The sequence below is a fragment of the Cyanistes caeruleus genome, chromosome 15, assembly GCF_971803275.1.
Source record: "Cyanistes caeruleus chromosome 15, bCyaCae1.hap1.1, whole genome shotgun sequence".
Classification (NCBI taxonomy): domain Eukaryota; kingdom Metazoa; phylum Chordata; class Aves; order Passeriformes; family Paridae; genus Cyanistes; species Cyanistes caeruleus.
Window position 1 is genome coordinate 3,697,969 of NC_141715.1, and position 27,015 is coordinate 3,724,983.

Here is a 27,015-nt window from a genome sequence, read left to right on the forward strand (position 1 = left end):
CCTGCTCCATCAGCTCAGGGACCATGGAGGGACCAGCTGGTTGGTGCCACAGGGTAAGATGTGCTCTGGGGGGTGCCAGCCTTGCCCAGGGCAGCTGTGCCTGTGTCTTGGGTGTTTGTGCTGGTGTCCAGGTTCTGTCCTGGCAGAGGGATGGGCATGGGACAGCAGGGTGGAGCAGGACAGGGAGGCTCTTCCCAGGACAAAGCACACACACACACACACACACACACACACACACACACACAGAAATCAAATATCTCATTTTCCTTCTGTCTTAAATAGATTTTTATACCACTGATGATTTCTGCATACACTCAGGGAAGAAACATCCTCTTTTGGGAGCCTTACTGTTGGGCTGCTGGGGAAGGCAGAGCCTGGGGCAAACCCTGGCTGCTGAGTGTCTCCCCACAGCCCAGCAGGCTCCAGGGCTTCTCTCTGCCTTGCACTAGGGCTGGGACAGGTGATTTGGTGTAAGGACAGCCCCAGGAATGGGAGGCAGCCATGCACAGCATGCATGCTGAGGGACTGGGACGTCCTGTGCCTGGACATCCAGCACTTGTGGTTGCCAACTTCCACCACACTGAGCCCTCCTGCCACTTCACCCCCATCTACCAGGCCCTTGCCCCCTCTGATGGGTGGATACATCCCGAGGACACCAGGGAAGGTAGTTCCTGTTCTGCTTTTCTCCATCCTAGGCTGGTCTGCCTGGCACCAAGACCTCAACATCAGTCCCTTTTCCCCTCTACCCTGTGCCATGGGTCTGGAGAGGGCACACCCAGCCCTGCCTCCTGACCCAGCTCCTCAGGCATCTCTTCCTGCTCGTGTGGGGCTTGGTGCTGAAAGTGTCACTGCACAGACAGGCCAGGGGAGATGTTCTTCTGCAGCTCCTCTGAGGGCTCTTCTAACACACCACCCTCCTGGGAAGAAACCTGGGTGGGCAGAGGCCTCTCCAGCAGTGCTTGGGGATGGAGGGAATGCCACATGCCAGAGCAGGGATCCTGCAGGGGAACACAGAGGGAGATCAGTGGCCTTACAGGACACAGATGGGTCTGTTTCCCCTCCTCTCCTGCTCCCCAGTGTAAGGGGTGCTGCATTCAGCACCTGCTGTGCCTGGGAGGGACCGTGATGTGATGCTGAGAGGATGCTCTAGGCATTCTCGACTAAATGCTGAGTGCTGGCAGAGCTGAGCAGGCTTGAAACACCCAAAGACCTATCACCCAACTCCCCTCTGAGCAATATCACTTTGCTGTGTGGCTTTCCCTGCCTGTTCTTCCTGCCCCTCGGGCCAGCTAGCAGCAGCAGGGCTGAGTTGTCAGAGTCATAGCCTGACAAAAGTTGATGTCCTGGAGTTGGCAGTGCTCTGCTCCCAGGGACTGCTTCTCCCATGGCCCCTCTCCCTGCTGTGGGTCAGGAAATTTTTTGGTCAGGAATTCTTTGGTTGGGTGTCCTTTACAAGGTGGCATTTCCTGTCACCACCCCCATGGTGCAGAGAGGAAATCTGTGGTCACACCAGGACCTAAGATCTCCTGCAAACCTCTCCAGACCTCTGCTTCATTCTGCTGATTAGATCAGCAGCCTCTCAGGGGGTGGCTGGCATTTTGCCTTTATCTTACAGAAACTACATGTGTCTTAGAACAGATGCACAGAAATGGAAAGCATGAAGCAGAAGAGCTGGAATTGGTGTCCCCTCTGCCCCTGCTGCTGGGCAGTGACAGCAGCAGAGATGACACTGCCAGGGGGTGAGCACTGTGCCTGCCCTGGCAACCTTCACTTTGTGCTTTGTGGTTTCCAAACTGTTGGGTTCACCCTGCTCCTCCTGCAGGGCAGCAGTGATGCCTCCCCAAAGAACAGCATCTGCAGCCTCCAGTCCTCTGGTTCTCCTTCTGCTGGTGGGCAATGGCATTTCCAGGGTGATTCACAGGGAGTACCCCTGAGAAGTGCAGGTTTATGCTGCACCCAGGGCAGGGGGTCCCTGTACTCCATCTCTCTCCCAGCTGTGTGTGTGGACAGACAGCTCCAGCTCCCATTATTGCTGTGACCTTGGCTAAGGTTAGAAGTGCTCAGGGTGCAGCAGGGACAAAGTGTGCCCAGCTTCCAGCACGTGGGTGACTGTTTCCCCACCAAGGCACAGTCAATATGGAGAGCCCAGGTTATCAGCATGCAGCATTGGAGGGGAGAGCACGTGGAGGGCAGGGTGACCTTGCCTGACTCCTCCTGAGAAGGGCTGCACAAAGTGGCTCTCTGGAGCTGAGAGGCATCCCCATGCATGGCAGTGGTGGCCTGCAGCCCAGCACCACTTGGAGAGAGCAGCAATGCCTGGTGCAGCATCAGATCTCCACCTCAGGAGCCCTGCCAGCATCTCCGCCAAAGCTGCTGGCAATTTACGTGGATGTAGGCTTGCATGAAAATGAAGTGTGCTGGAAATTCTTGGTGAATGCAGCTGCCTCTGCAGTGCACGAGGGACAGGCAGGATGCAGCATCTCGGGCTGGTTCTATAATCCCAAAAATCCAGAGCAGCCACAGAGGGTGGCCCAGCTCTTTGCACCTCCTCTGGGCTTGGGACTTGGTTGGAGAGCAACTAAGGATAAAAGAGTGAGGATACATCTGTGATGGGATCACCCTTTGCACCAGGTACCATCAGGAAGGAATGCCTGCAGCAGGGCAAGGACAGTGGACATCACAGCAGGGAGAGCTGCCTCCTCCCTCATTTTCACCCAGCAGCCCTGGCCTTGTACTCACCCTGCAGATCTTGCTTCTGCTGCTGAGTTTTGCGCTGAGGAAAGCTGAGTGTTGTCCTTTCAACCTCACACACAGGATTTTGGAAGAGGGCAGCCAGGAGTTAAAGGCTGGGAGATGTGGGTCCTAGGGCAGCGGGCTGGCTGAGACTCACAGAAAAGCTCCGGTGCTGGGAAGGTTAAATTGCACATGAAGACAGAAAAAAGAGAAAAAGAACAGACCAGTCTGTCAGTGCCAGCCTGGCTGAGCCTCCTTTGCTCTGAGAAGCACCAGGTCGTGTCTGCCTGAGGCTGGCAGCTGGGGCAGGCATGTTGTGAGTAGGACAGTGACCCTTTCCAATGGGAACTGGCTTCTCCTGATGCCTGGTGGGGAAATGGGAGCAGCTGTCTTCCCCTTGCATCTCTGCTTGGTCCTACCTGGTCCTCACTGATGGAAATGCTTTCCAGCACCCAGCTACTGTGGACATCCTGTGGCTTTTGACTCCCTGCCCTGCTCCTGACTGAGACTCTGAGTGACCCCTGAGACTGGCTGCACTTCTCCAGTATTTTCACTCTTGTTTGTTAATCTTTTCCCTATGCCTCATAACTGAAAAGAACATTGTTATTAAGGGCAACGGTTCAAAATTCTGCTTTCCCTTGAATGATCCCACAGAGCTTCTGCGAGTAAAACTCTTCTGAGCTCTGGGTGTTCTTATCCTGGGGGGTTATGAGTTTTTTGAATGATTTATGTGGGTCTTTTCCTGTTAACATGTTCAGGGCAGATGAACTCTGCAGAGAGGAAGAGGGGAGAAGAACCAGCTTGGTTTATGCTAGGAGTGAAATTGGCTGCCAGGTTTTTGGTGAACAGGTAAATCCTGTGCTCACCTGTCTTGTGTGGTATTAGTTGATCCTGATCATCTGCCAGCATCAGATTTTTATGTATCAGACTATGGAAAAAGGGGCTGGAAGGGGCCACATATGATCATTGGTGCGTTGCTGCTCTGAGGTGAGAGGGCTATGAAGAGAAGGAGAGAAAGTAAAAGCAGGTGCTCGAGCAACTCTTATCTGACTGTGAGCAGAAACCACAGCAGTGATGCTGTGTCGGACAGCGGGGAGCTCTCTGGATTTAGAAAGGTCAAGAAACATCCCCTTGCTTGAGTGTTCCCTCTGGGGAACCAGGGGAAGAATCTTTTCTACCCGGAAAAGCTGGGAGGGTGAAAGCCAGGAAATCAGTGACCCTGCCCTCTGCCTGAGGAACAGAAACCCATTTTTCTTCCCCTTTTATCTCCCTCCAAGTCATTATTGTGCCTTTGTGGTAAGGCAGCATTTTGAGAAGACACTGACATTTATATTTGCTTCTCTCTTGGCTGTGCAGGGAAATCCTGACAGGCTGTTCCTCATGGCCAGCTCTCCTGGTTCAGCTGCAGTGCATGAGCTCCTGCTTTGCCCAGGGGCTGCACTTCCGAGTGAGTAAACAGGATAGCTCTCTTTGTCCCTGGATGTTTGCAGAAACACCCCCACCACCTTAGACACATGTTTTCCATATGTTTTTATATACAACCTACAATTTACCAAAACTCTGGGTGCTTCACTGATTCCTTGGAAGTGGAAAAAGGCAGCCCCAGGACCTGCATTCTTGTATTTGCTCACGTTAATCCATCCCGCTGTATCACTTCTTCTACCCCCCACTCCCTTGGGTAAAGTCACATTGGTGCCCTGGGGGAGGCACAATGCTGGCTCAGCCTTTAGGATGGCTCTGAACTTTGGTTCACCTCCCTGAGTTCTCCTTTTGGTGGCTTAAGACTGTTTCTGGGGCAGGATCAAGGGCACGTGCTGCGAGAGCGCACGAGCGCGGCTTCTTTGCCGGCACGCTGGGAACAGGGAATCAAAGGACTCCTTATCTATGGATGGAAAGTTTCTGGGCTGCTTATCAGGCAATGCTTAGAGGTTAGATTAGTCTCAGGAGCAGCAGACTGACAGCCTGCTGCTCCGTTCTCCTTGTGCTTGGCTGAGTGAACACCTTGGAGCGAGGCAGTGAGAGGGTGGCACAGCCCTGTGGGGATGGGGGTGCCCAGGGAGGGGGCTGGGGAGACAGCCTGGCACAGAAATTTCCCACTTTGCTCCCATCCAGCTCCCTCACCACACCCCTTGGTGAGGTGACCCTTGTAACATGCTTGGGATGATGCTGAGGAAATATTTGGCTCTAACTTTACATGGGTATTTGTATTTCTAAAAACCTCTGCCAGCCTAATTTGGGCCAGTCCTGCCCCTTTCCAGAGATGGGAATGGAACTTGCTGTTGGCTGAATTCACTGATGATGCAAACTGATGGCTGCAATGCTGAGGGTGCGTGGCTCCCATGGGAAGGGAAGTGGCTGAGCTGCTCTGCAGGGAGCTGGGAACCCAGATCTTGGCTCCTGCAGGGACTCTCAGCCTGGCTGCAGGTGCTCTGAATGTGTCCCAGGACTAATTCCCATTTTCCCCTCTGGGATGGGCAGTCACCTTTACTGACCCCTCAAGCTCTGCTCTGTGCCCAGAATTTCATGTCTGTTCCTCACAAGGGACACTCAAAAGGGCTGATTTTGGGGAGCAGCTCCAGCTAACAGCTTTATCTCATTCTGTGCAGCAAATTCTGATGGCAACTGTCCCCATTACCCAGCAAAGCCAGGGGACATTTTGTGCTCCCTGTGAATGATGGCAATTCCAGGGCATGTTGGAAGCTGGAATACCTGCAGCTCCTCTGCCAGCAAGGAGGGGATGCAATCTGTGTTCCTGTGAGTGGTGATGGATTTCTGAGTGGCTGAATTTAGGAGTTGCCTGGGCAAGGATATCCTGCTGGAGCATCAGTTTGTTGCCTAAAAGTCCACAGAGAATGTGGGGTCCCTACCTCTGCCTGCTTCTCTGGGGACAGACCTACCATCAAAGTCGTGAGTGTAGGAAGGCTCTTACCTCTTGAGGGCTCCATCGGTGAGCAGGGTCCCCTTCTTGTTCCTCACCTCCAGTTTCAAAGGTTTACCCTCCTGCCTGCCCTGGCCCTGCCTGCCCCTGGGCTGGGCATTCTGGAGGGGAGGCAGGTGGGAGTTCCTGGGGTGTCCTGTCCTCCAGCACTGCAGCAAGTGCTGGTAAGCCACTCGGAAATCCCTGTTGAGCGTCCCGTAGAGGATGGGGTTCAGAGCTGAGTTGGCATAGCCCAGCCAGAGAACAATGGACATGGGTGTGCCTTTGACCCTGCTGTCCCCCCACACCCCCCGGTAGGTGAACACGGTGAAATAGGGGAACCAGCAGACGACGAACGCTCCCAGCACCACTGCCAGCGTCACGGTGGCTTTGTGCTCCTTCACCATGGGTGGCATGGGCGTGTTGCCCCACGTGTGGTTTATCCTCTTGGCCTGCTCCCTCGCTATCCTGAGTATGCGGTAGTAGGTGACGCACATGATGACCAGGGGGATGTAGAAGGTGAGCAGGGCGTCCACTAACCCGTACACGGGGTTCACCGCCAGCGTGCACTCCTTGTTGCAGGTGGGGCCTGTGTTTTGCACTGCTGTGCCGTTGGTGTTCCAGCCCAGGTGGATGGGTAGGAAGGAAACCATCAGTGAAACGGTCCAAATAACAACCAAACCCACGGCCACCCGGGAGGGAGTGACCACCTGGCAGTAGCGGAGCGGGCTGGTGACAGCGAAGTAGCGGTCCAGGCTGATCATGAAGAGGTTGAGGATGGAGGCCGTGCACAACATGACGTCCAGGCTGATGTAGATGTTGCACAAAACGCTGCCAAAGGTCCACTCCTTGGTGAGTTCATAGAAAGCAGAGAATGGCAGCACCAGAAGCCCCAGCAGCAGATCTGTGATGGCCAAGGAGACAATGATGCAGTTTGTCAAGCTCCGGAGCCGGCGGTCGAAGGTGACGGCCAGGCAGACGATGATGTTGCCACAGAGGGTGATCGTGATGAGGATGACGAGGCAGGACCCGACCAGCAGCTGCAGGGGAAAGTCCATCCTATTTTGAGAGCTTGTGTGGTTGTAACATGGATCCATGGTGTCACTGCAAGTCCTGCTCTCATCAGCTCCAAAGCTGCTTGGACTGAGCCTGTACCAGGCAGGCCTACAGCCCTTCCCAAAGTGACCCTTGTTCTACAGTGACCTTGGAGAACATTGCAGAGTCACTTTATATGTTCAGCCTTGTGTGCTGGGAATGACATGGTCTAGAAGAGATGTGGCATTGCAACTCATTTGTGCCTGTTGGCCCCCTCTGGGAGCTCAGTGCTGGAGCTGATGCCCTGTGGCAGCTGCTGATGGATCTCAACTGCTTCTTTTTCTTTCTTGCCTTCTCCTTTCCTCTGAGTGACCCCTGGGTCAGGTCCTGTGGGCTCTCATGCCCTCTGCATGTCTGGTTGGTGACAGTGGTCAGCAGTGCTCCAGCAGGGACAGAGCTTTGCCACTTCCTGAGGACAACCTGCAAAAGGAAAGTGTCTGGTGAGGCCCTGGCACAGATTTCCCAGAGAAGCTGTGGCTGCCCCATCCCTGGAAGTGTTCAAGAGCAGGTTGGATAAGACTGAGCAATCTGGTCTAGTAAAAGATGTCCCTGCCCTTGGCAGAGGGGTGGAATGAAATCTGTAAGATCCCTTCCAAGCCATTCTGTGATTCTACAAAAGCATCAAGTCAGAGCTGCAGTGGGCAAAGACCCTTTGAGCTTCCCCTCAAACCCCTCCAGAAACAGGGTGTCTGTACCTCCCTGGCTGTTCCAGCCCACTTAAACCCAAATTGGAAAGTCCTTTGGCAGACAGGCACCTGTGTACCTGCCAGCTGGGCTCTCCCAGCCCTAGGGGTGCCCACGCAATGTAGGGATGCTGAGAGAAGGGCAGGGATTTTAAAACGGTCATGTTTCTATAGGCTTACAATAAAAGTGAGAACGAGGAGGATATGAGGACACAATTTTCCTGAGAAAGCAGTTCTTATGCAATCCAGCAAAATTAGTCACGACGACGTAATTTCTGTATCTTGGCTGTGGCTGCCAATCTCATTAAACTTTGCCCTTGTATCTGTGCTTTGCAGCAGCCCAGTGACTGGGATTGGTCCCTGCCATCACAAATCACAGCAGCTCCTGTCGCCTCTATAGGAAATCCCCACTCTGCTCTGGGTCCTGGAAGGGAAGAAGAATATCCCTCGCAGACCTACTTTTTCTGACTGTTTTCTGTCTGGATACAAATAACAAAAAGCCACATTTTGCAAGGGAAGAAACAACAGAGAAAACCACTCTTACTTAAAAATGAGCTGCTGATTATGGTGATCTCCAAAACCCTGCCACTACTAGATTAAAAGGAACATTGGGTCCTTGATTGGAAGCAATATCCATGTTGAGAAGATACCTAAAGGGAAATTGAGGCAGTGCAGGGACAAGAAAGCGGGCTGGGAATGGGCTGAGGAGCTGGACTGACTTGCTGACCCTCATGGATCTGTCTGTGTCCAAGCTGTGGTCTCCCACCATGAGCTCCCCAGGTGAGATGAGGGGTCTCCCCATCCTCCTCAATGTGCTGGTGTGGGAGAGCTGTGCTGGTCCCCATGGGTGATGCACAGCCCAGCTCTGCAGGCTCTCTGCACCCCATGGAGCAGCAGGGAAGCCTCCCTCATGGTGCTCAGGATTGTGCAGGAAGGTAGAGCTGATTCTCTGCAGAGTGCAACAGGCTGCAGAGATGGAGCAATCAGAAGAAACTCCGGGAAAGGAAAAGGTCCAGGCTTGTCAAAGGTGAGATTTTAAACTCCCCCTGCAACAAGAAGATAACACTGTGGTGCAGGTTGAAATACTCTTCAGATGATTTAAGTCTTTGATTCAAGTCTGAAGGCATGGGTACCACGGGAGGGAGTATGCCAGGGAGACTGCATGAGTAAACAACCACTGATTGCCAGGAGCCATACAGGGGAGAGACTGGGACTGGACCACTGAGATTAGAGGCGATTCCCACAGCCCTGCTGCTTCTAAAGGCATGGAAAGCAAACAGCAAGCCATGAACCAGCCCATGGGAAGCCTTTTGCTGAGCAGAGCAAACTCATTGCCAGACAGGAAGCCCTCTGAGTTTGGGTGCTGGGATTGAGGCTGTTGGGAGAGGGATGCAATGCTTTCAGCCACAGCAGCAGCGTGTGGAGCCGCTGTTCCTCACCTCCAGCTGCAGCACAGGCTCTTGCCATGGAAAGCTCTTTGTTCACTCACAAAGGGAGTGTGGAACAAGCTGAATGCTGCCTGCCCACTGACAGCAGCGAGGAGAACAGGTTGTTCCCACAGAAGGATATTTCCAAGTGAAAGGGATGGGATGTGTTTTCATTGCTCCCAACATGTGGAAATGGCAGATTAAATTATAGTGGGAGTAGCACACTTAGAAAATGCTGTGGGTGGATGGCAGCCTCCTACGTGGCTGCTTCACCACACACCAACAACCTGCTCCTGCCCCTGGCTCTTGCAGCTCACCAGGGCTCTGCTGGTGGGACCCAGCTCTGGGCACATCGGCTCATTCAGCTTCTGCCACAGTGCCAGGCAAGCTCCTGGTTCAGCCCTGCACTGCAGATGTGCCCAGAAGGAGTTTTGCTTCTTACTGCATTTTCAGATTACCTCAGGGCAAGGAATGGGCACTTGCATGGGGACAAAGGTGTCCCCATCCCTGTAGAGGAGCTCAGGTAGTGCTGGGATCTCTGTGGCTCAATGTGAGCTGCAAGGCCCATCTGCCTGCAAACCCTTGGGATGTTCCTCCGTGGGATGGGGCAGGACCTGCCTCCTGTCAGCTGGGATTGGTGATGCTGCAACCCTAACCGTGGTGGAGGTGCAGCAGAATTTCCCCTCAGCCAAATTATCTCTTGGAAACATTCCCTGAGGAGAGCACGGCCTCTGGACATGGCTTTGCAGGAGCAGCAGACTGGAGGGCTGGTACAGAGTGGGGGCTGTCAGCTCACTACCATCAGGACACAAATCCTGGGTTGATACGTCCAGCTCAGAGCTCTCTCCTGGAGCATTGTCTCTCTGTGACTCCACATGTGCCCTGGCTTTCTGCCCAGCTCACTTGCAGCCACCTTCAATACCTGTGTCCTCTGCTCCCGTTGTGTTTTGGCAGAGCGAGTGATTTCCTCCTCGATGTACGAGTGGAGCAGCTGTTTCCCATGGCAGTCTTTCCAGCAACAGCCAGAATAAATGATACCTTTCCAGCCCTGTCTCACCAGGCAGCTTTTACATTTACCTGATTATCCTAATTATCACAGCTTAGACCTGTTCCTGGTTCAAAACCACCCTCCTGACATTGAAGGAACCAGAGCAGGGAGTTGCTTCTGGGTCATCTTTCTCGTGCCTTTTCCAATGGCACTGGTGTTCTGATTGACACTATCTCTGCTGTGAAGACTTGGCAGGTTGCATTTATTGTTGCACTCATCCTGGGGCTCCCTAAAAGTCAAATATTTTTCCTGTGGTGTTTTCAGCTGCTTAGAGTAGCAATTTTTGCTTTTAGATGCTAAGCATGTGAGCTTGTGCCAGCCCGGTGTGTTTCTGTTAATCTTCAGATCCTCTGGTTCTTCTCCTCTAATACTTGGGCCCTTGTCCAGTACAAAACTTTTCCTAAGTTTATCACCAGTACATTTCTCTTAAAGAATCCCTAATTTTCTGAGCCAAGATCACTAATGAAAACCATTAAATAAAATTTACCTCTAGGCTGATCTTTAAGGAACTCTGTTAATAGCCTTCTTTGGTGCATTAATGATCATTCTGCTGTAATATCCTATCGTCTCCCCATTATCCTCCTCACAATTCTCATAGTAATTTCTGCTTTCTCTTGCTTTCTCTTCTGCATATGTTGCAGTCCATGTTGCATTTGATCCACTGTGCTCTCCTTTAAAATGGCATTTATCTCTGGGGAGGTGATTTATTCCTGTGAAATTTCTGTTGCATTTTACCTTTTTATTCCCCCTCCCCATCTCTCAGCATCCTTTCCTCCAACATCATTAATGGCAGCACTTGGTGCAATTTTGCAGTAAGATTAATGGGATGCAGTGCCTGGCTCCAGCAGGGAATGCATTGGCTGTTCTCCCTTCCTGTGCTTCCACTTCTGGCATAATAGGTTTGTTTTGAACCTGTTAAAAGCCTGGGTACACCGGCACCATGAGCAGACACATGGGCAGAGAGGAGAGCTCAGGAAGTGCCTGCATGAGGCACTTTTGGGAAGTATTTCCCGCTTTTGGAAAGGACAGAGGTGGCTGGGGGCTCAGGAGAAGCGCCACATGAAGCCTTTTAGCTCTGTCCTAGGGACAGGAGGGATGCTCCCTTGCAGACCTGAAATGTTCCTCTGCCTCCCATGGTAGCTTCTTTCCGAGAAAAGTGCTGGCAGAAGTCACGTAGGAGCACAGTGAATTCCCTGGCTGTGCAGAGCTCTCAGCAGAGCATCATGGCTTTTTCTGAAATAATGTTCAACTCCTTCCTGAGATTAAGCACCTGGGCATGCTGGGAGAGGTATTTCAGCCAAGAAAGGGGCAGGAGTGTGGAGGTTTCTTCTGGTCTGAGAGAGTGTGCTTGAGGTTTGGTGGCGGGAACTGCAAAACTCCCAAGCTGGGAATGGGCTTCTTGATCCCCTGCCAGGCCCATAGGCCTGATTCACAATGGGACAAGAGCAAATTTGTCAGAGGTAGGACTTGAAGGCAATGTGAGAGAGGAAAAATGTGAGGGGACACTGGTGTCCTGCCTGGCTGCACCCCCCAGATGCTTCTGTCCCTGTTCCTTGGGCTTCTCCAGAGCTTGGTGCCCTCTCTGCCCTATCCCAGTGTGATGCTTGATACAAAGCAGCAATCATTGCCTCTGGCATGAGCAGAGGGGCTGGTGGAGGCAGGACAAAATTCCCATCACTGCCACCAGCCCTCCGTCATGCTTCCCCAGGAGGAAAGAGGCTCGGTGTGTAAGAAGCTGTTCAAGACCCCTGAAATCAGGAAATGTAAAGATGAATGTGGAAATGTGGAAACCAGCAGAGCAATCAGCATCTTGAAAGTTTGCTCAGCAGACAATGTCCAGGAAAGGTGAAACTGAAAACAGAGGAGCTGGGACATGGGTGTGCTTGGAGCTGCCTGAGTTTCTGGGACTCAGCTTCCTGTGAAGCTGATTCTGGACAGGGACAGCGAGCACCGTGCACCCCTGGGGACTGCCCACCCCTCCTGTGCTGCAGCCCAGCCCGGGTATCCTGCCCCAGAGATCTGAGCGTGCCCTGGGACGGGGCAGCAGCAGATCCCCACCAGCTGCCAGGGAAGGAAGGATGGAAGGCTTGGAGAGCTCAGAGAAAAGGCTCGGCTGGGTCAGTGCAAGAAGTCAGCAGCAAGCCCCGTGGGGAGGCTGCTCGGGCAGAGATGCTGCACACCACAGACATGCACAGCCAAAAAATTCCCCAAACTGGCCTCCACTCCAGCCATCACAGGATGCTGATGGCACCGGGGGCTGGTGAAACACCTGCTCTTGCCCTGACCCAGCTGGCCCATCGCAGGATCCCACCCAGCAGGGACCCACCAGCCCTTCTAAATCTCACTTAAAAAGTATTTTACCGGCGAAACAACTCAGCAAGAAGTAAGGCAAAAGCTTTACCTGGGAAAGGCGCTGCTTTCTCACAGCTCCTGAGCGTGTGGGAGACTCCAGTGGCTGCACTTGACTCCAAGTTTCCCCGGTGCGAGTGGCTGTGAAGGCAGGAGCGTGTGCTGCGAGCGGTGCCTGCCTCGGTCCCTCTCCCCTCTCCTCTCCTCTCCTCCTCCCCTGCTCCCTCCCTCCTCCGGAGCCAGCCTCCCTCCCTGCTCCCGTACCAATATCCAGGCAGCGGTGACTGCAACATGAGTCAGACCTCGGGTGGGTGGGATCAGAGCTGTGAACTCAGACACCGAGGTTATCATCCGGCAAATTTGAAAGGCTGAGAGTGAGCCCGGCTCGGAGCGCACGGCGTGCCGGGCTCTGCCGAGCCGTGCCTGGCACAGACAGGGGGTGCGATGCCTGCTGCCTCCCGCTGCTGCTGTCTTCAGCGATACCATCGCCTTCCTCACCCACCTGAAGGCTCGGGGCCTTTGCTGCTGGTTTGCCATGTGCTAAGGTTCCTTCCCTCCCTCCCGGCTCTCTCCTGCAGGCACACGCTCTCCTGCTGTCGGGAGCCCTGAGGCTGTCACTCATTCCCAGTTTTTGGCTTTGCAATCCATGTGAGCCCCCTGAGAGCTGGCTGAGCCTGGAGGGGGATCTCAGAGGTGGCTCAGAGAGGATGGTGACTCCTGAGCTGGGGACAGGTAAGGACAAAGGTGAGGTGGCTGTAAAGTGGGTGGAGGAAGCTGGAGCCCAGCCAGCGCTGGAGTGCAGATGTGCTCCTGGTGCAAGCGGACGTGGCAGGAAAAGCCTCCACTGTTTCATCTTTCCCTCAAGGCTGCACTCACCTCTCCTGAAAGTTGTCTCCTTCGCGTGTGATAGCAGGGAGGAACCACACGAAATGACAAACAGGCAGTGACAGCCTTTCGTGTCTCTCAAATCTTTCATCTGTGGGTTTCAAAGCCCTGTGCAAATATCAGCTGCTGGGCCAGCTGTGCGAGGACCTGCTTCCCCTTTTAGCTCTCCCTCCTGAGCAGAGCAGATCCCAGGCTGGCAGCAGAACTCCAGCGAAGCTTGGCCACCTCCTGGCTCCGCAGGGCCGGCTGAGAGCAGTGCAGGGAGCGATGGATGCCCTGTCAGGGAGGTGCTTCAGTCCCCACCAGCTGCTTCCAAGTTCCCCATGCAAATAGCCAAGGATGGACTTATTACAGTCTGGATGTGGCCCTGGGCACACTCCCCCCGCCAGGCTGAGCTCCCCCAATGCCCTGCACTGGGAATGGAGAGCACATCCCAGCCTCCCTCTCTGCCAAACGGCAGCACTGGCACACAGACCAAAATGCCTTTGATCTGTTTATCTCTGCAGACCAAAGCACAAATCTATCTTTAATAAGCTGATGATCTGCTGGAACCAGGGAGTTTTCCCGCTGATCAGCAGCCCTGTGATGTGTCTGGGGTAGCTGAGCTGCCAGATGCTTCTCTAGTGGCTGGGGTGTGCAGAGTGCGAACACGGAGGGATCCCTCCTCACAAACAAGATTCAAATCTGCTCAGGAATGTCTGCGTCAGGCAAAGCCACTGGGGTGTTGATTTATTACAGGGGCCCTCGCTTGGCTCTGCTCTACGAGGGATCTTTCATCCAGAATTCTCAGGATGGGAAGTGCCATGTAGGGACAAAGTGCTCTGGTTCTTGGGGCAGGATTCCCTCTCCAGCCCCCTTGCACTAATCCCTCTCAATAAAAGACCCCTGCTGTCCATGGGGCAGGCTCTGAGTTCAGCATGTTCTGTCTTCCCAAAGCCTCTGGAGAAATTTGAGGGTGCATTTGGGATGTGGTGGTGGAGCGGCTTCAGACTTGCAAGGGCATCTGGGTCAGAGGGAAGCCCACCACTTCTGCAAACCCCTGAGCACAGGAGAGCCTCAAACCCTGACCCTGTGCAATGGCAGGGTGACTGTGGAGCCTCTGAGGGGCCCTGGGGTCACACCCTCAGTGTGAGTTTGCTGGAAGGGACGCAGCCTGTATGGTCTGTGCAAGGAGTGTGGGAAAGCAGCTGGATCTCGAGCTGAAAAGAGCCCTGTAGGGACATTCCTGGTGGGATGGACTGCTGTGCTCTGTGCATCTGCACCCTGGGAAGTGGCAGATGTGATACCTGCAGAGCCTGTGGCTGGAAAAACATCATTGTCAGCAAGCTCTGAAGAGGAAGGAGGCTCTGGATACTCATCAGACCCCATGGCTGACCTGCCACATGGCTGCCTCGACCAGGCTCGCTGGGCTGCACGGGGCAGGCAGCAACCAGGGACACTCAGAAACTGGAAAATTCCCTGAGTGGGCTGTGCTGAGCCAAGGAGTGAGTAATGAGTCAGGAAATGGCAAGAGGTCTCTGACATTCTGTGTGTAAGCAGCAGTTATTAAAGGCTACAGCAATGCTGGGAGATGGGAAAGTGCAAGAAAAGTCAGGGAAAGTTTGGAACTCCAGGAATGTGAGATGTGGCAAAGACAAGAGCTCCTCAAAAGTCTCAGATGGTGAAGATATGCCTGGAAGGTAGCAGCCAACCTGGGAAATCACATGTGGCAGCTCAGTTCTGAGAAGGGCTCAGAGGTGCAGCTCTGTGCTGCTCTCCCCAGCATGAGCTGGGTTTGGAAAAGCCAAAAGAGAAGGGGTAAGGGGAGTAGAAAATATGTAGAAAAGAAAGCATCCGTGTGCAGAGCAGCTCCTTGGGCAGTGCAGGCTGAGAGGGGCTGGTGACATGTCTCGTTGGGCTTTGGAGACATTTGTGTGGATTCTGGCAGAAGATTGTGGATTAGGGAAATAGACTTGTTGTTTCCTCTGGAAAAATCAAAAGTAAAAAGCCATGGAAAGGTACTGACCCCACCACAGGCTGCTGAACCTCCTGGATAGCAGGCAGAAGCCAGTAACTTACTCAAATAATCTGAATACTTTGATTTTCACTATCTTATATACACAATGCAAATAAATGACAGAGACCTCCTTGATGTGCTAATAAGCTTTTCTCCTTTTTAAACAAATATTTTCCAGCTAAATCCTGTCCTGGACAAAAGGATAAATAATGACAGAAATCTCTGATATTCCCTGGTAGGGACTCTGTAAACCAGAACATACTCGTGGGAAATAAATATTACAGGGGAAAGGACATGTTAAACATCTGCAGTGAGTCTGGGGCTGTGCAAGGAATTGCTCCTGCCTGCAGACCAGGCAGATCCCCAGGGTGGTGAGAGACCCTTGCTGAGGTGGCTGAGCTCCAGTGCAACATCCTGCTTGCGTATATATTTCTGGCATGCCATTAATTCTGGCTATTCCAGGAATATCTCTTTCCAAAAACACCTTTCCTGTATGGAGATGAACGTAATGGAAAAGAAGAGGATGCTGGGGCCTTTCCCAGCCTTTTGTTTTCTGCAATACTGATCCCAAGGATGCTTAGCAGGATCCCATCTGCTGTGATATAGTGTCAGACTATAGACACAGTCTGTGACATATATATTAAGCTTCTCTGTGTGCAGAAAGAGGATGTTGGAGGTTTATTTTATGTCGGTCTGTTTGTGTTATACAAAGCTCTCCAAGCTCTAACGAGTACTAGAGAGTGCTGCTGGCTCCACACTACTGCAGAGCTCCTTCAGGGAGTTGAAGGCTCACGTTTTCCAGTGTGTCCAGGGTCAAGGAGGGTCCTCCTCTCACTCAAACAGAGCTGTTCCTAGATTAAACCATGCCAGAGAGGAGCAGTCTGTGGACACCAGCACACTGGGTTTTCATCTCTCTGGTGCACTATAAAGAAAAAAGGATCAGCTGAGGTCCATGGGAGGAGGTTCCCTCTAAACCACAAGGCTGTGAGGGGAGCAGGAGCCTTGGCACAGTGTGACCACCCCTGGGTGCACGAGGCTTTCCCTGGGTGGGAGCAACTGGCTCTGGCTCCCATAAGTGGATCTTCATAGGCTTTATCACTAATCCTGCTGAATACAATTGTGCACGTCCTTGTTTTGCAGATAAATATTTAATCCTTCTCCAAACGCCGCTGAGGTTGTGGCCTGGGCAATAACTTGTGGTTAATTTGAGTTTCTGCAGAGCTGTTGCTCTGTGTGTGTGGAGGAGGCCGAGCCGTGATCCAGGAGCAGGGTGGGACAATGGAATGCTCCACACTTTACCCCTGCTCAGACCCCTCCCAGCACTCCTGGCCCTCTGTCAGGAAGATCAGCCAGTTTCTGAGGGAATGAGCTGTTTGGCTCCAGCTTGGGGCGACTTTAATCTGCCCTGTGTATGTAAGGGCCTGTTCTGAGGCTGTTTGGGTGGTTTAGGAGCCCTCAGGCCTGGAAGGCGGCTCCTGCCCTGGTCACTTCACAGGGAAGGATTCCTTGCAGGAGCCCCAGGCGCTTCCAAAGCCTTTCCTGCAAAGCTGGCAGGAGGCTGTGCTGCTGGGCACGGGGCAGGAATGAGAGGATTAGCAAAATGCTCTCCTGCAGCGGGACCGCCGTGGGGCTGGCAAGGAGCACGGGGCTCTGGGCATGGAGCTGGCTGCAGACAGCCCAGGCAGGCTGCTGGCACGGGGAGGCCCTGCAAGGACCATGGCTGCAGAGCGACCATGAAGCCAAAGCAGTGCTGAGGTGCTCCCAGAGGAGGATGAGATGAGGAGTTGGACACTAGTGTGGCTCTGCACGGCGCCAGGAAGGTGTTTGTGCCACCTCCAGGTCCTGCTGCTGGTAACTTTGTCAAACTGTGTCTGTAGGATGCTGATCCCTGGTGCAGTGGTGCTGCAGCTGAAGTTAAAGCAGTAGAGGATTTCTCCGCCCTGAACCACAGTGTCAATGTCCTCTGCTGCAGGTGGGAATTCTCACAGTCCCAGGCTGGATTCTACCAGCCTCCCCCCTGTCTCCTGAGGACCTGGAGCATCTGCCAGGGTGAGCAAAGCCAACAATGCCCATCCTCTTCATGGAGGCTGAAAAGCTTCAAGGGTGAGGAGCACACGTGGTAGAGGCCTGGAGAACATGTCCCCTGAGAGAATACTGATGGGATTCTGACAGATGTCATAACCTGCTCATATTTCCTGTTTCACCACAAGGAAAGTGAGTAGGAGCTCTTGTACCCCTGAGAGAAGTAGCAGCCAGTGGCTTAGAGTGCAAAATCTGAGATTAGTTTAGACTTACTCATCATAAGGATAGTCATGCACTAGCAGGAATTTCCTAAGGAAGTGTAGGTTGGACAAAGTCCTGAAGTCATCGAGGGTTGGAGCACCAAGCAGCACCCCCGTGTCCTTGCACTGCTTTCACATCTTCCATCTCCACCACCCCCTGTACCATGAACTTCTAGGAATCATCAATATGGGAATGGCTGTAGCTGCCCAGAGTGACAGATCTGCTGAATAATAATAATAATAATAATAATAATAATAATAATAATAATAATAAATTAAAGCTGGCAGTGAAATGTGCCTGGAGCCTTTCCTTGTGAACCACAAGCTGAGGCTTGTGCCAGGCACTCTGTGACAGTCATGCTGTGCCCAGGATGGGCTCACCTCTGGACTGGTCCTGCCTTGTGCCAGCATTGTGAGGCAACAAATTCAAAACTTTTTTTTTTTCCACCCCTTACACAGCCTGGAATGAGGCCAAAAGCATAGGGCAGGAATCTCTCTCCAGATAATTAATTATTACAAAGAGACAATTTGTTAAGCAAGAGAGGCTTTTAATTTGTAAGAGCTCATCTATTCTTATTGTATCTTTTAAACTGAAGGAAGCAGCGTTGATCAAAATAGTCTGGAAATAGAAGATTTTAATTTAGAGGCTGTGTTCAGTGTGCTGACAAAAATAGGAAACAGCTCTCTCAGAAGAGCACACTCCCCCTAAAACCCGGCTGGAGTGTGCAGGGCGTGCTCTAGGACTGCTCAGATCATTACAAATATGCTCAGAAATGTTTTAGTGGGATTTAGCTGGACTTGCTGAGGAAAGGCAGGAATGTCTCCACCACTGATTTCTGCCCAAGGGCTGATTCCCTGCCTGCAGGGCTCCCACGGGTGCAGTGTGGGATGTCCGAGGGGAGGCAGAGAATGGGGTTTAAGGGACACCAAAGTGTCCTTTGCAGCCTTGCAAGAGGGTGGGAAGACCAAATTATTTTAGGTTATAGAAGAGATGGGACAAGGGATGGGGTAACTTCGAGGCTCCTGGCCAGGTAGTTGAGCCAAGTCCTGGAGAATCTTGCACTGCCCTTGTCCCAAGCTGTGTGTACCCCACAGTGGGACCCCAAACTGCAAGGCAGGTGGTGAGGAAAATGGAAGAGAGACATGATGGGCCTGGGAAAGGCTGTCCTCCCACACCCAGTGGCCTCCCAGCTCTGTGCTGGGATGGGATCACTCCGTGCAGGTGAGCTGGGGCTGCTTCAGCACAGGAACCTGCCCAGGGAATGGGGAATATTTTCCATTTAGCATCTTTCCATCAGAAAACATGAATTCTTCAAAGCTGCCAGTCTGTGCCAAGGAGGATACGTTTTGACCAGTCTCCCTATTGCACTTGTTCTTTTGAAGTATCTATGTTTAGAAATCTTTGTGAAGTCTCGCATTGACACTTCTCAAAGGAGAATGGTTTGGTTTTTGCTTTGAAACAACTTATTTAGAAATAAGTGCTCATCTGCAGCATAACAAGTAGGTAGGGCTGCAAGAAAAAAAAAAAAGCTGGAAATGGAAAATGACCCTTTCTATCATTTCTCTGGATACCTTGTCTGCAAAATACATTGAGATCCCCAACTCTTTATCCCAATTCAAGATGGGAATTACTCTCTTTTAAGTTTGTACATGGATGCCATTTCTTATCTAGTGGAAAAGCTGCATGAAACAGCCAGTAACAACTGGAAATTAAATGCTGTTTTCTGTAAAAGATGAAGGACTCTCCCCAAATGAGGCATTACTCCCTGAAGACCTTCGAGAAGGAACTTGCTGTAAGGATTGTATCAGCTGGATGGAGGAGAGGCGCCAGCCTGTGGGCAATTCAGTTGGAAGCAGAATCGACTCTGCCTCAGTTTAGAAAATAATAATCTATAATGAAGTGAAGGCAAAGGAGAAAATGGGTAGAAATTGAGTTAGAGCTGTGGTTGTTCCAGTACTCCCCTGCGGCCCTCCACAAGCTGAGCCCCCGGATCCAGCCTGCTTCCCATCCATCTCCAAAGCCTGGAGAGGCACCGCGAGGTGCAGGGGGGAAATTCGTGCTGGGGGATGCCAACTTCTTGGAAAGAGGGTGATAAATTTGAAGGCAAATCTCTGGAAATAAACAAAGCAGTGCTGCTGGGCTCTGCAGCAGGGGCCTGGACGCACTGGGAGCGGCGTTGTGCAGGCTCTGCGTGGCAGCAGTAGATTAGCATAGCTGATTGGGCACGTCGCTTTCTGCTCAGCAGAGCTGTGCGTTTTCCTAGAAATGTCTCGAAATCAGATGCCAAGTCGAGTGCTTCAGTCATGGGCAGCAGAATTAGTCCTCACAGGTGTGCCACAGGCAGGCAGGAGCTGAAGGGAATGAGGTGTTCCTGAAGTGTTTTTGGGTGTGACCAAAACAAGTAGTGAAGCTGGGGTGTTCCCACAGCGATGTTCCAAGACTCCTGCTTCTGCATCTCCATTTACCTGGGACATTTCAGACCCATGTGTGCTGGGATCCCAGTCCTGGTCTGGGGCAAGATCATCTGTAAAAATCTGTCCCAAGCTTTCCCCAGAGCTGCCACAGCCCTGCCAGCCCAGGAGCTGGTGCTGAGCTGCCACCAAGCCCATCCTGCTCTGTGGGACAAAGTGCCAAGGTACTCCAGCAAACACTTGGCTGCAGGTGAGGTAGATTAGATCTCCATTCCCCTCACTTTTGGAGGCTGTATCTTATCAGCAATATCTTATCAGACTGGCAGGCACCCTTGGGGCAATGGAAAACAGTCTAGTAGCTCTGAGCTCCAAATCCTCCTTCCCTTGGACTTTGCTCTATGCCTGGCTTGTGGCATGGAACACCTTAACGGTCTGTAGTTGGAAGAGTGGCATTTTCCCCTCTCCTTAGCTGAAATGCTGTGTTTTCTGTTCTTGGTGAATGTTCCCATGGCAGGTTTCAGTGTCAGGTGTTCAGTGCTGGGGGACAGGAACCAGCTGTACCCATGGTGTGAGCTCGCTGCCCTCTGACTCCATCTGGAGGGATGTGACATTTCCATGCCTGTCTCCTCACTCCTTTTATTTTTGTGTCATCTGCACAATGACATGATATTAGATAGAGGATGCATTAGTTTTGGATCACTCTTGGACTAACTTTAATCTATACCCCATCCTCTGTACAGCAGCTCCATTTCCCCCTCTCCTTTTTTTCTCTGATCTACACCGCCAAACCTTCTCTTGTTATTTTTCTTGTCATCCTCTGCAAGAGCCAATTCAGCCTGACCTTTGCCAATTCTCACTTTATGTCTTGGGCATTTCAAGACATAGGGGTAGGCTGCTTTTCTTCCTTTGCAGCACAATCCTTTTCCCCATCCCTTGTCAGCTCTCTCTCTGTCCTTTTAAGTAGTTATTTCCTTGGCCAGCACAAAAGCCCTTTCTGGGCTTGGAATACACGTTCCAGAGATCAAAGGTTCAAAACCACTAAAGGAGACTTGAAGGCATCTCTGTGCACCCGTCCCCAGACTCACCACCCAGCTGGTTTTTTACTTAGAGAGGGATACACAGCAGAGTCCATCAGGAGGGCAGCCAGCAGCACAGCACTGGGCTGGGACCAAGGGCCCAAGCAGCTGCACAGAGGTGGAAGAGGGTCCACAAGAACAGAAAGTCCCTTGCTCCTGAGGATTAAGATGAGAAATGGTCCCAGAGGGTTATTTTTATCCAGAGATCTTCTATTTCTGGGGGCATCACCAGGTTCTGAGTGGCGTTCAGAGATGCAGTTTGGCAGCTGTTCTACTCTGGTCCCTCCACAAGCCTTGGCCTGACCTGACATTGAAGGGGGAATTGGAAAGAAACCTCACCTTCCCTTTTTTGTACTGCTTCATTTCCAAACTGGGAAATTGAACGTAAAAATCAGCTGTGTCCATCTTGCAGGGCAGAAAGAGAGCATGAGAGTTGTGCAGGATTTGGGGTTTGTGGTTCCCAGAAGAATCATTAGGGAAGGATTGGTAATGCAAGGCTGGAGGCAGCTGGACAGAACTAGATTTTTTTATTTGGCTACATGCCTTAAAAAAAAAAAAAAAAAAAGGGGAAATAGAAAGGCCAAAGCTCTTGTTGAAACACCACCATGATTTTGGGAAGGCCAGCCTATAGAGTTTGTTACAGTCCCTCCTGTCCCTGGTGCCCTGGGGAGAGCTCCTCCATTTCTGTCATTCCTGACACTCATCATTCCTGTGTTGGAGGCTAAATCCATCCTCACTCCAAAGGAAGGCTCTGCATGAGATAAACTGGATCCCAGCCAGAAGACTTTTCAAGAAGAGCAAACAGTTGTTTCTTTCCTCCCATGTGCTGTGGTCCTTCTACAGCTTTGGGCATGGCCAGGGACAATTTTATTTTGGCCTGTTTCACCTGTCTTTCTGCCCTGTGTCTCTGCCTTGTCTCTCAGCCCACCATGCAGCTCTTGTCCTTCAGACTCCAGCATAAAATCAGCCTCAGGCAGGTGCATGGGACCAATCTGCACCCTGAGGAACTTTTACTGGAGCCACTCTGATGTGATGGAGGAGCTGGTCCTCAGCTGCTCCTCCTTGACCTGTTCCTCCACCTCTGTAAGTAGAAGTGACATTCCTGGACATCTTTAACACTGCTGCCTGTGCACAAGCTCCTGTTCCCAGCCCTCTTGGTGGGATCTGGTGCCTTTGACTCTTGCCCCATCGCCTGGGTCAGTCTGACTTGGCACAAGGATCCTGGAGCAGAAATCATGGGAGTGCAGCAGGGCAGGAGATGTGCTCCATCTGTCTGGGATCAGGAAATGCATCCACAGAGGCCAAAGGCTGCTCCAGAAAACAGGAGTCTTTCACTTTCCTGCCAACACAACTGTTTTTCCAAGGCGTAACTGTTGCCAGAAATCTGTGGAGTCAAGACCTGCTATTTCTTCGCATCTAAACAAAACAAGCCCCAGTTTGCTTTCTGCTGAGAAGAAAAGCTCTTGTCTCAGAGAATAAAATCAGGCAGAAAGAGACCACATGCTTGTTTCCTCTCTCATTCAGTAAAGACAAATTCAGGGAGAGGGGAATTACCTTTCAGGGTGTGGGAGAGTGGTACGTAGCCTGGGCATGTTCTAATCTGCAAGGGGAAGCCTCATCCACCCTTGCAAGGTGTTTTAAGCACCTTTCCAACCTGATCACCCTTTGGAAGCAGTTGGGCTCATCCTCCCTGGTGCCTTAGGCATTGTGAGCAGCATGCAGAGCTGGCTGCCTTTGCAGCTTAGCAGAACGATCATGCATAAAATCCCCAGGTAATTTACCCTGAGTGGGATCCTGTGATTTTCTGACATCCCTCATAAACTGAAACCAACATAAAAGAAATGAATTCAGAGCCGCTAATTTGGAAACTCATTTGGAATAACTTCTCACCAATGTGGTAACGGTTAGTGGGGAGCCCTGGTGATAAATAATAGTTGCTGAAATTCTGAATTGGCTATAAATTGGCATGAAGGAGTGGAATCCCCAGCGTGCGGCTCAGCTCAGGGAGTTACTCTACGCTACGCTCAGCAGCAGCAGTAGGTGAAGACAGGGGAAGTTTTAGCTGTGTGAGGTCACAGTAGCAGATGTCCTGGCATACATAAACTAGAGGATCATATGCATCCTCAAATGTCAGCTCTGCTTTACATCGTTTACTGCTTCTGGGAGCTGCAGGGCTTTACACCCGTGGATTATCTGCCTCCCTTTTCTGCCGAGCACTCGTTCATTTTAGCTGCTTGATGTAATTGTGTATAAACTGGGAGGATCCCAAAAGGGTCATTACTTTTCTGCACAAACTGCTTTCTTTATTCACATTTCACATCTTCACCTGCAGGCATCCCTGAGACTGAGCAGTGCTTCCTTGCAGGGCTGGGTGTTCACACAGGGCTTCAGTGGCAGCAGGCAGAGAGCTGCTGTGCCTAGAGCTGGATGGGATGATGTGAATTCCAGGTATCAGGAATCCTTCCTGGATTTCCATGCTGGAGGCTCACCCTCCCCAGCATCTCAGTGATGTTTGGTCTTGGAAAGGAAAATGTGGCATTTCCCTTCCAATATGCTCAGGGGGGATCAGCAGAAGGGTCATGGATCAGGAGCATGCTAGCAGCTTCTCCCTCTCATGAGTTTGAGGCTGACTTGGTAGAGTTGCCAAAATCCACCTTCCAGCACCACGGCTTGATGTGCAACCCCTGTGAGGCTGCAGGGTGCACAGGCTGACGTGAGAGCAAAGCATGGTCACTCTGCTGAACACAACTGTTTTTTGGAAGCCACGAGCTTGAGATGAAATCAGTTTCTTTTCACCACATTTTGTCTTCCAAAAGAACCCCTGCAGCAGTTGCTTGTAGGTGGCTGTGATGGCAGCAACACCTTGGTGGTGCACAGTGCTTGCTCAATCCAGAAGGGAGGTTGTGCTGGTTTTGTGGGGCTGGATGGCCAAGGCATGGCTTGGCAACATCCTGCAGAGCTGCTGGCCACATCAGCCGGGCCCCAGAGGCAGCTTCCATCAACACTGTCCTGAAAAGCATTGCAGAAGCAACCCTTTGTGGCCACAACCTTGGAAAGATGCATGTTTGTCTTTCAAAACCCTGTGACCACAGCAGTTGGTTGTCACACACACTGGGAATGAGTCAGGGAAGACAGCTCAGAGATTCAGGTACTCATCTCAGCCCCAGCAGTTCAGACTTTCTGTTTGGTTTCCTCCTTCAGCAGCACCTCTGACAAACCCGTCTGTTGAGATGGTAGAAACCTGCTTATCTGTAAAGGAAATAGTTGTAAAGACTGTGAACTGTGGTAGCTACACCACAAAAACAACGCAGCTTTTCTATCACGGAGATATGAAAGATTTTACCTGACTATGCATGCGCTTGAGAAAGATATATGGGAGTTCAGTGTTTCCTTAAGTATGTTTTGAGTTTCCCAAGTACTTTCATTTATTGTGGTGCTCTGATTATGTGTTTTTGGCCCTGCTGAAGCAATGATTGCTGGCTGTGGTAAGCCCAGAGCTAAGATCCCTCCATATAAATTTCCTCAACACTGAGTGATTGTTGGTTTCTTCCTTCTGCTCCTTCCCAGGAAAAGGCTGTGATTTATAACATTCATTTGTATATTTTTAAATGTCCCTTCTGTATGATAAACAGCCTTGAAATATGCTACTATAAGAGACTCCAGGGAGATTAGCCCTGCTTGAGGCATGCAGCTTTTGGCTGCGTGTCCTTTGAAAGGCATGACATGTTTAAGAAACACCTCATGTCAGACAAACTATTTGCAGGCTGAAGACATCCAACAGCAGTGATGAATGTTTTGTGCAACTGAAGATGTAAATCTTATTTTAATCCTGTCCAACTCATGGCCAACTTGTCCTGAGCTGGGCTCAGGGCTTGTGCTTCATCTACTGAGAGCATCTTGTCCCGATCCCTGGGGTGGGTGGTTGGCAATCCCTGGCATGGCCAGCTCCAGGAGCGGTTCTGGAGCTGGTCCTGGAGCTGGTCCTGGAGCAGGTTCTGAAGCAGGCTCTAGAGGGGTTCCGGAGTGGTTCTAGAGCAGGTTCTTTTTGTCTTTTAAGCAAGGCAGACACCCTGGTTCAAGAACAGCACGGTGGCCATGCCCAGGCCACTCAGTCCATTGCACACAGACACCAATGTGATGGATGGCAAAATGGTGTTTATTGCTGGAGAATTTGACCTTTTATAACCTAGGGTCCCTGTGTTACTCCCATCTGCTTTCATCACACCTAGGTGCTATTGGCTAATTGCAGGAGGTATTACCATACTAAAGAGGAGGGGGGTTACTATCTTTCCAATACATCCCGATATCTTCCGACCCGCCAGGCCCTGCTTCTGCAGGTTCTGGAGCCGGTTCTGGAGCCGGAGCCGGTTCTGGAGCCGGTTCCGGAGCGGTCCTAGAGCGGTTCTAGAGCGGGTTCCGGAGTGGTTCTAGAGCGGGTTCCGGAGTGGTTCTAGAGCGGGTTCCGGAGTGGTTCTAGAGCGGGTTCCGGAGCGGTTCTAGAGCGGGTTCTAGAGCAGGTTCCGGAGCGGTTCTAGAGCGGGTTCCGGAGCGGTTCTAGAGCGGGTTCTGGAGTGGTTCCAGAGCGGTTCCAGAGCGGGTTCCGGAGCGGTTCCGGAGCGGGTTCCGGAGCGGCTCCAGAGCAGGTTCCAGAGCGGTTCCAGAGCGGTTCTAGAGCAGGCTCTAGATCGGGTTCTAGATCGGGTTCTAGAGCAGGTTCTAGATCGGGTTCTAGAGCAGGTTCTAGATCGGGTTCTAGAGCAGGTTCTAGATCGGGTTCTAGAGCGGGTTCCGGAGCGGTTCTAGAGCGGGTTCTGGAGCGGGTTCTGGAGCGGGTTCCGGAGCGGGTTCCGGAGCAGGTTCCTGGGTTCTGGAGCTGGAGCTGGTTCTGAGAGCATCTTGTCCCGATCCCCGGGGTGGGTGGTTGGCAATCCCTGGCTCTCTGAAGAGCCAAGGCAGAGTGATGCTGTCACCTCCGAATGACTCAGTAGCTATAAATCAGAGCAGGAAACCTCTAGCTCAGAGACATATCATGATGGAACCCATCTGACTGGGCCATCTTATTCCTGCCCTAGGCAGGGTGGGTTCCTCTTATCTGGGGCCTTTGTTTCTATGGGATCAAAACAAGCTCTGAGCTGCAGCTGTGATTGAAACCAGCTTGGCCTTTCTGAACCTTTCTCTTCCTCAAGCTGGGGTTGGTGTGTGGCTCTCCAAGCCAGAAGGCTGATGTCAGGATTGCTTCATTCAGCAACGCTGGGTAAGGGCTAATAAACACCACTAAGAGCTTGCTAATAGCTCTAATTAGACTGCAGCTGATGCTTCATAAGTGGTTCTTTCCTCTTCCACCCCTTTCTTGCAGCTATTTCCTGGTGGAGTTTAGGAAGGTGAGGTGGATTAATGCTACTTTGGGAGACAGTCAAGATTCCCAGCTGCAAAGTTACATTTTCCTCTTGTTTTTTATTTTTTAAATTTTTTAAAAATATCTTTTTTTAATATTTATTTTTTTTTTTTTGCAGGCGGTCTGGCACGGTTTTCTCAGGGCAGCCGTCTGCTTCTAGGCTGAGCTGAGGTGTGGGTGATACATTTGTCGCAGAGTGTTGCTGGGAATATGCCTAATTTGGGAGTTTGATAGTCCAGAGGTAGAATGAAAATGAAGCTTTGATGAGTTCCTCACCCTTGTTGATGGGGCCTTTCCTGGCTCTGAGAGGATCAGAAGTTGCTTTCCAAAATGCATGAGGAAGAGAAGGAGTTTTGTTTAAAAAAAAAAAAGGAAGAAAAATGAAAGCTTTGCTGTAGTTTTCCTGGTACATTTTGTTCGTTTCTGTCTCTGGTTGCTGGTGTTTTTGTTTTTTACCTCGAGTACTTCCTGCAGTAATAGAGATTTGCATGTCAAGTCTTTAGCTGTCTTGTGACAAGTGAGATTTTTTAAGCTGCATTTTTTTTTTTTAATTAGCCAAGGATCCTGAGCACGAAGTCTGTGCACAGATGCTGTGCAGAGCAGGTGCTCAGGGGCCCATCAATGTTCAGCATCTATTCCCTGGCTGTTTGTCACTGTGGGGGCTGTGCACAGGAACCCTGGGGTCCCCCTGGGCCAGGTTTGGGGGTCCCATCACCA

The 27,015-nt window shown here is 51.6% G+C and overlaps 1 protein-coding gene and 1 long non-coding RNA gene across 9 annotated transcripts in view; one reads left to right on the top strand and one right to left on the bottom strand.

The window, feature by feature from the left end:
• Positions 1-27,015, top strand: part of LOC111943511 (uncharacterized) — a 42,495-nt gene that overhangs the window by 5,057 nt on the left and 10,423 nt on the right. The window contains exons 1-2 of one of the 7 annotated variants that reach the window (XR_002870925.2): positions 26,164-26,284; positions 26,417-26,469. The exons of 3 other annotated variants lie outside the window; for them this stretch is intronic. This is a non-coding gene — a long non-coding RNA (uncharacterized LOC111943511). 3 more of the 7 variants (XR_015276878.1, XR_015276874.1, XR_015276875.1) reach the window with 3 other exon arrangements.
• On the bottom strand, positions 268-17,620 carry HRH2 (histamine receptor H2). Of its 2 annotated transcripts, none has more exons than XM_023935864.2 (4): positions 12,305-17,620; positions 5,663-7,165; positions 2,740-2,905; positions 268-998 (listed from the first exon to the last, which is right to left on the bottom strand). In XM_023935864.2, the coding sequence occupies exons 2-3, from the start codon at positions 6,745-6,747 to the stop codon at positions 2,887-2,889; spliced, it is 1,104 nt and encodes a 367-aa protein (XP_023791632.2). In that variant the 5' UTR covers positions 6,748-7,165; positions 12,305-17,620; the 3' UTR covers positions 268-998; positions 2,740-2,886. The 2 variants fall into 2 exon arrangements, with proteins under 2 accessions (XP_023791632.2, XP_086708470.1); XM_086852344.1 differs by having other exon boundaries at positions 5,663-7,154; positions 12,305-12,476.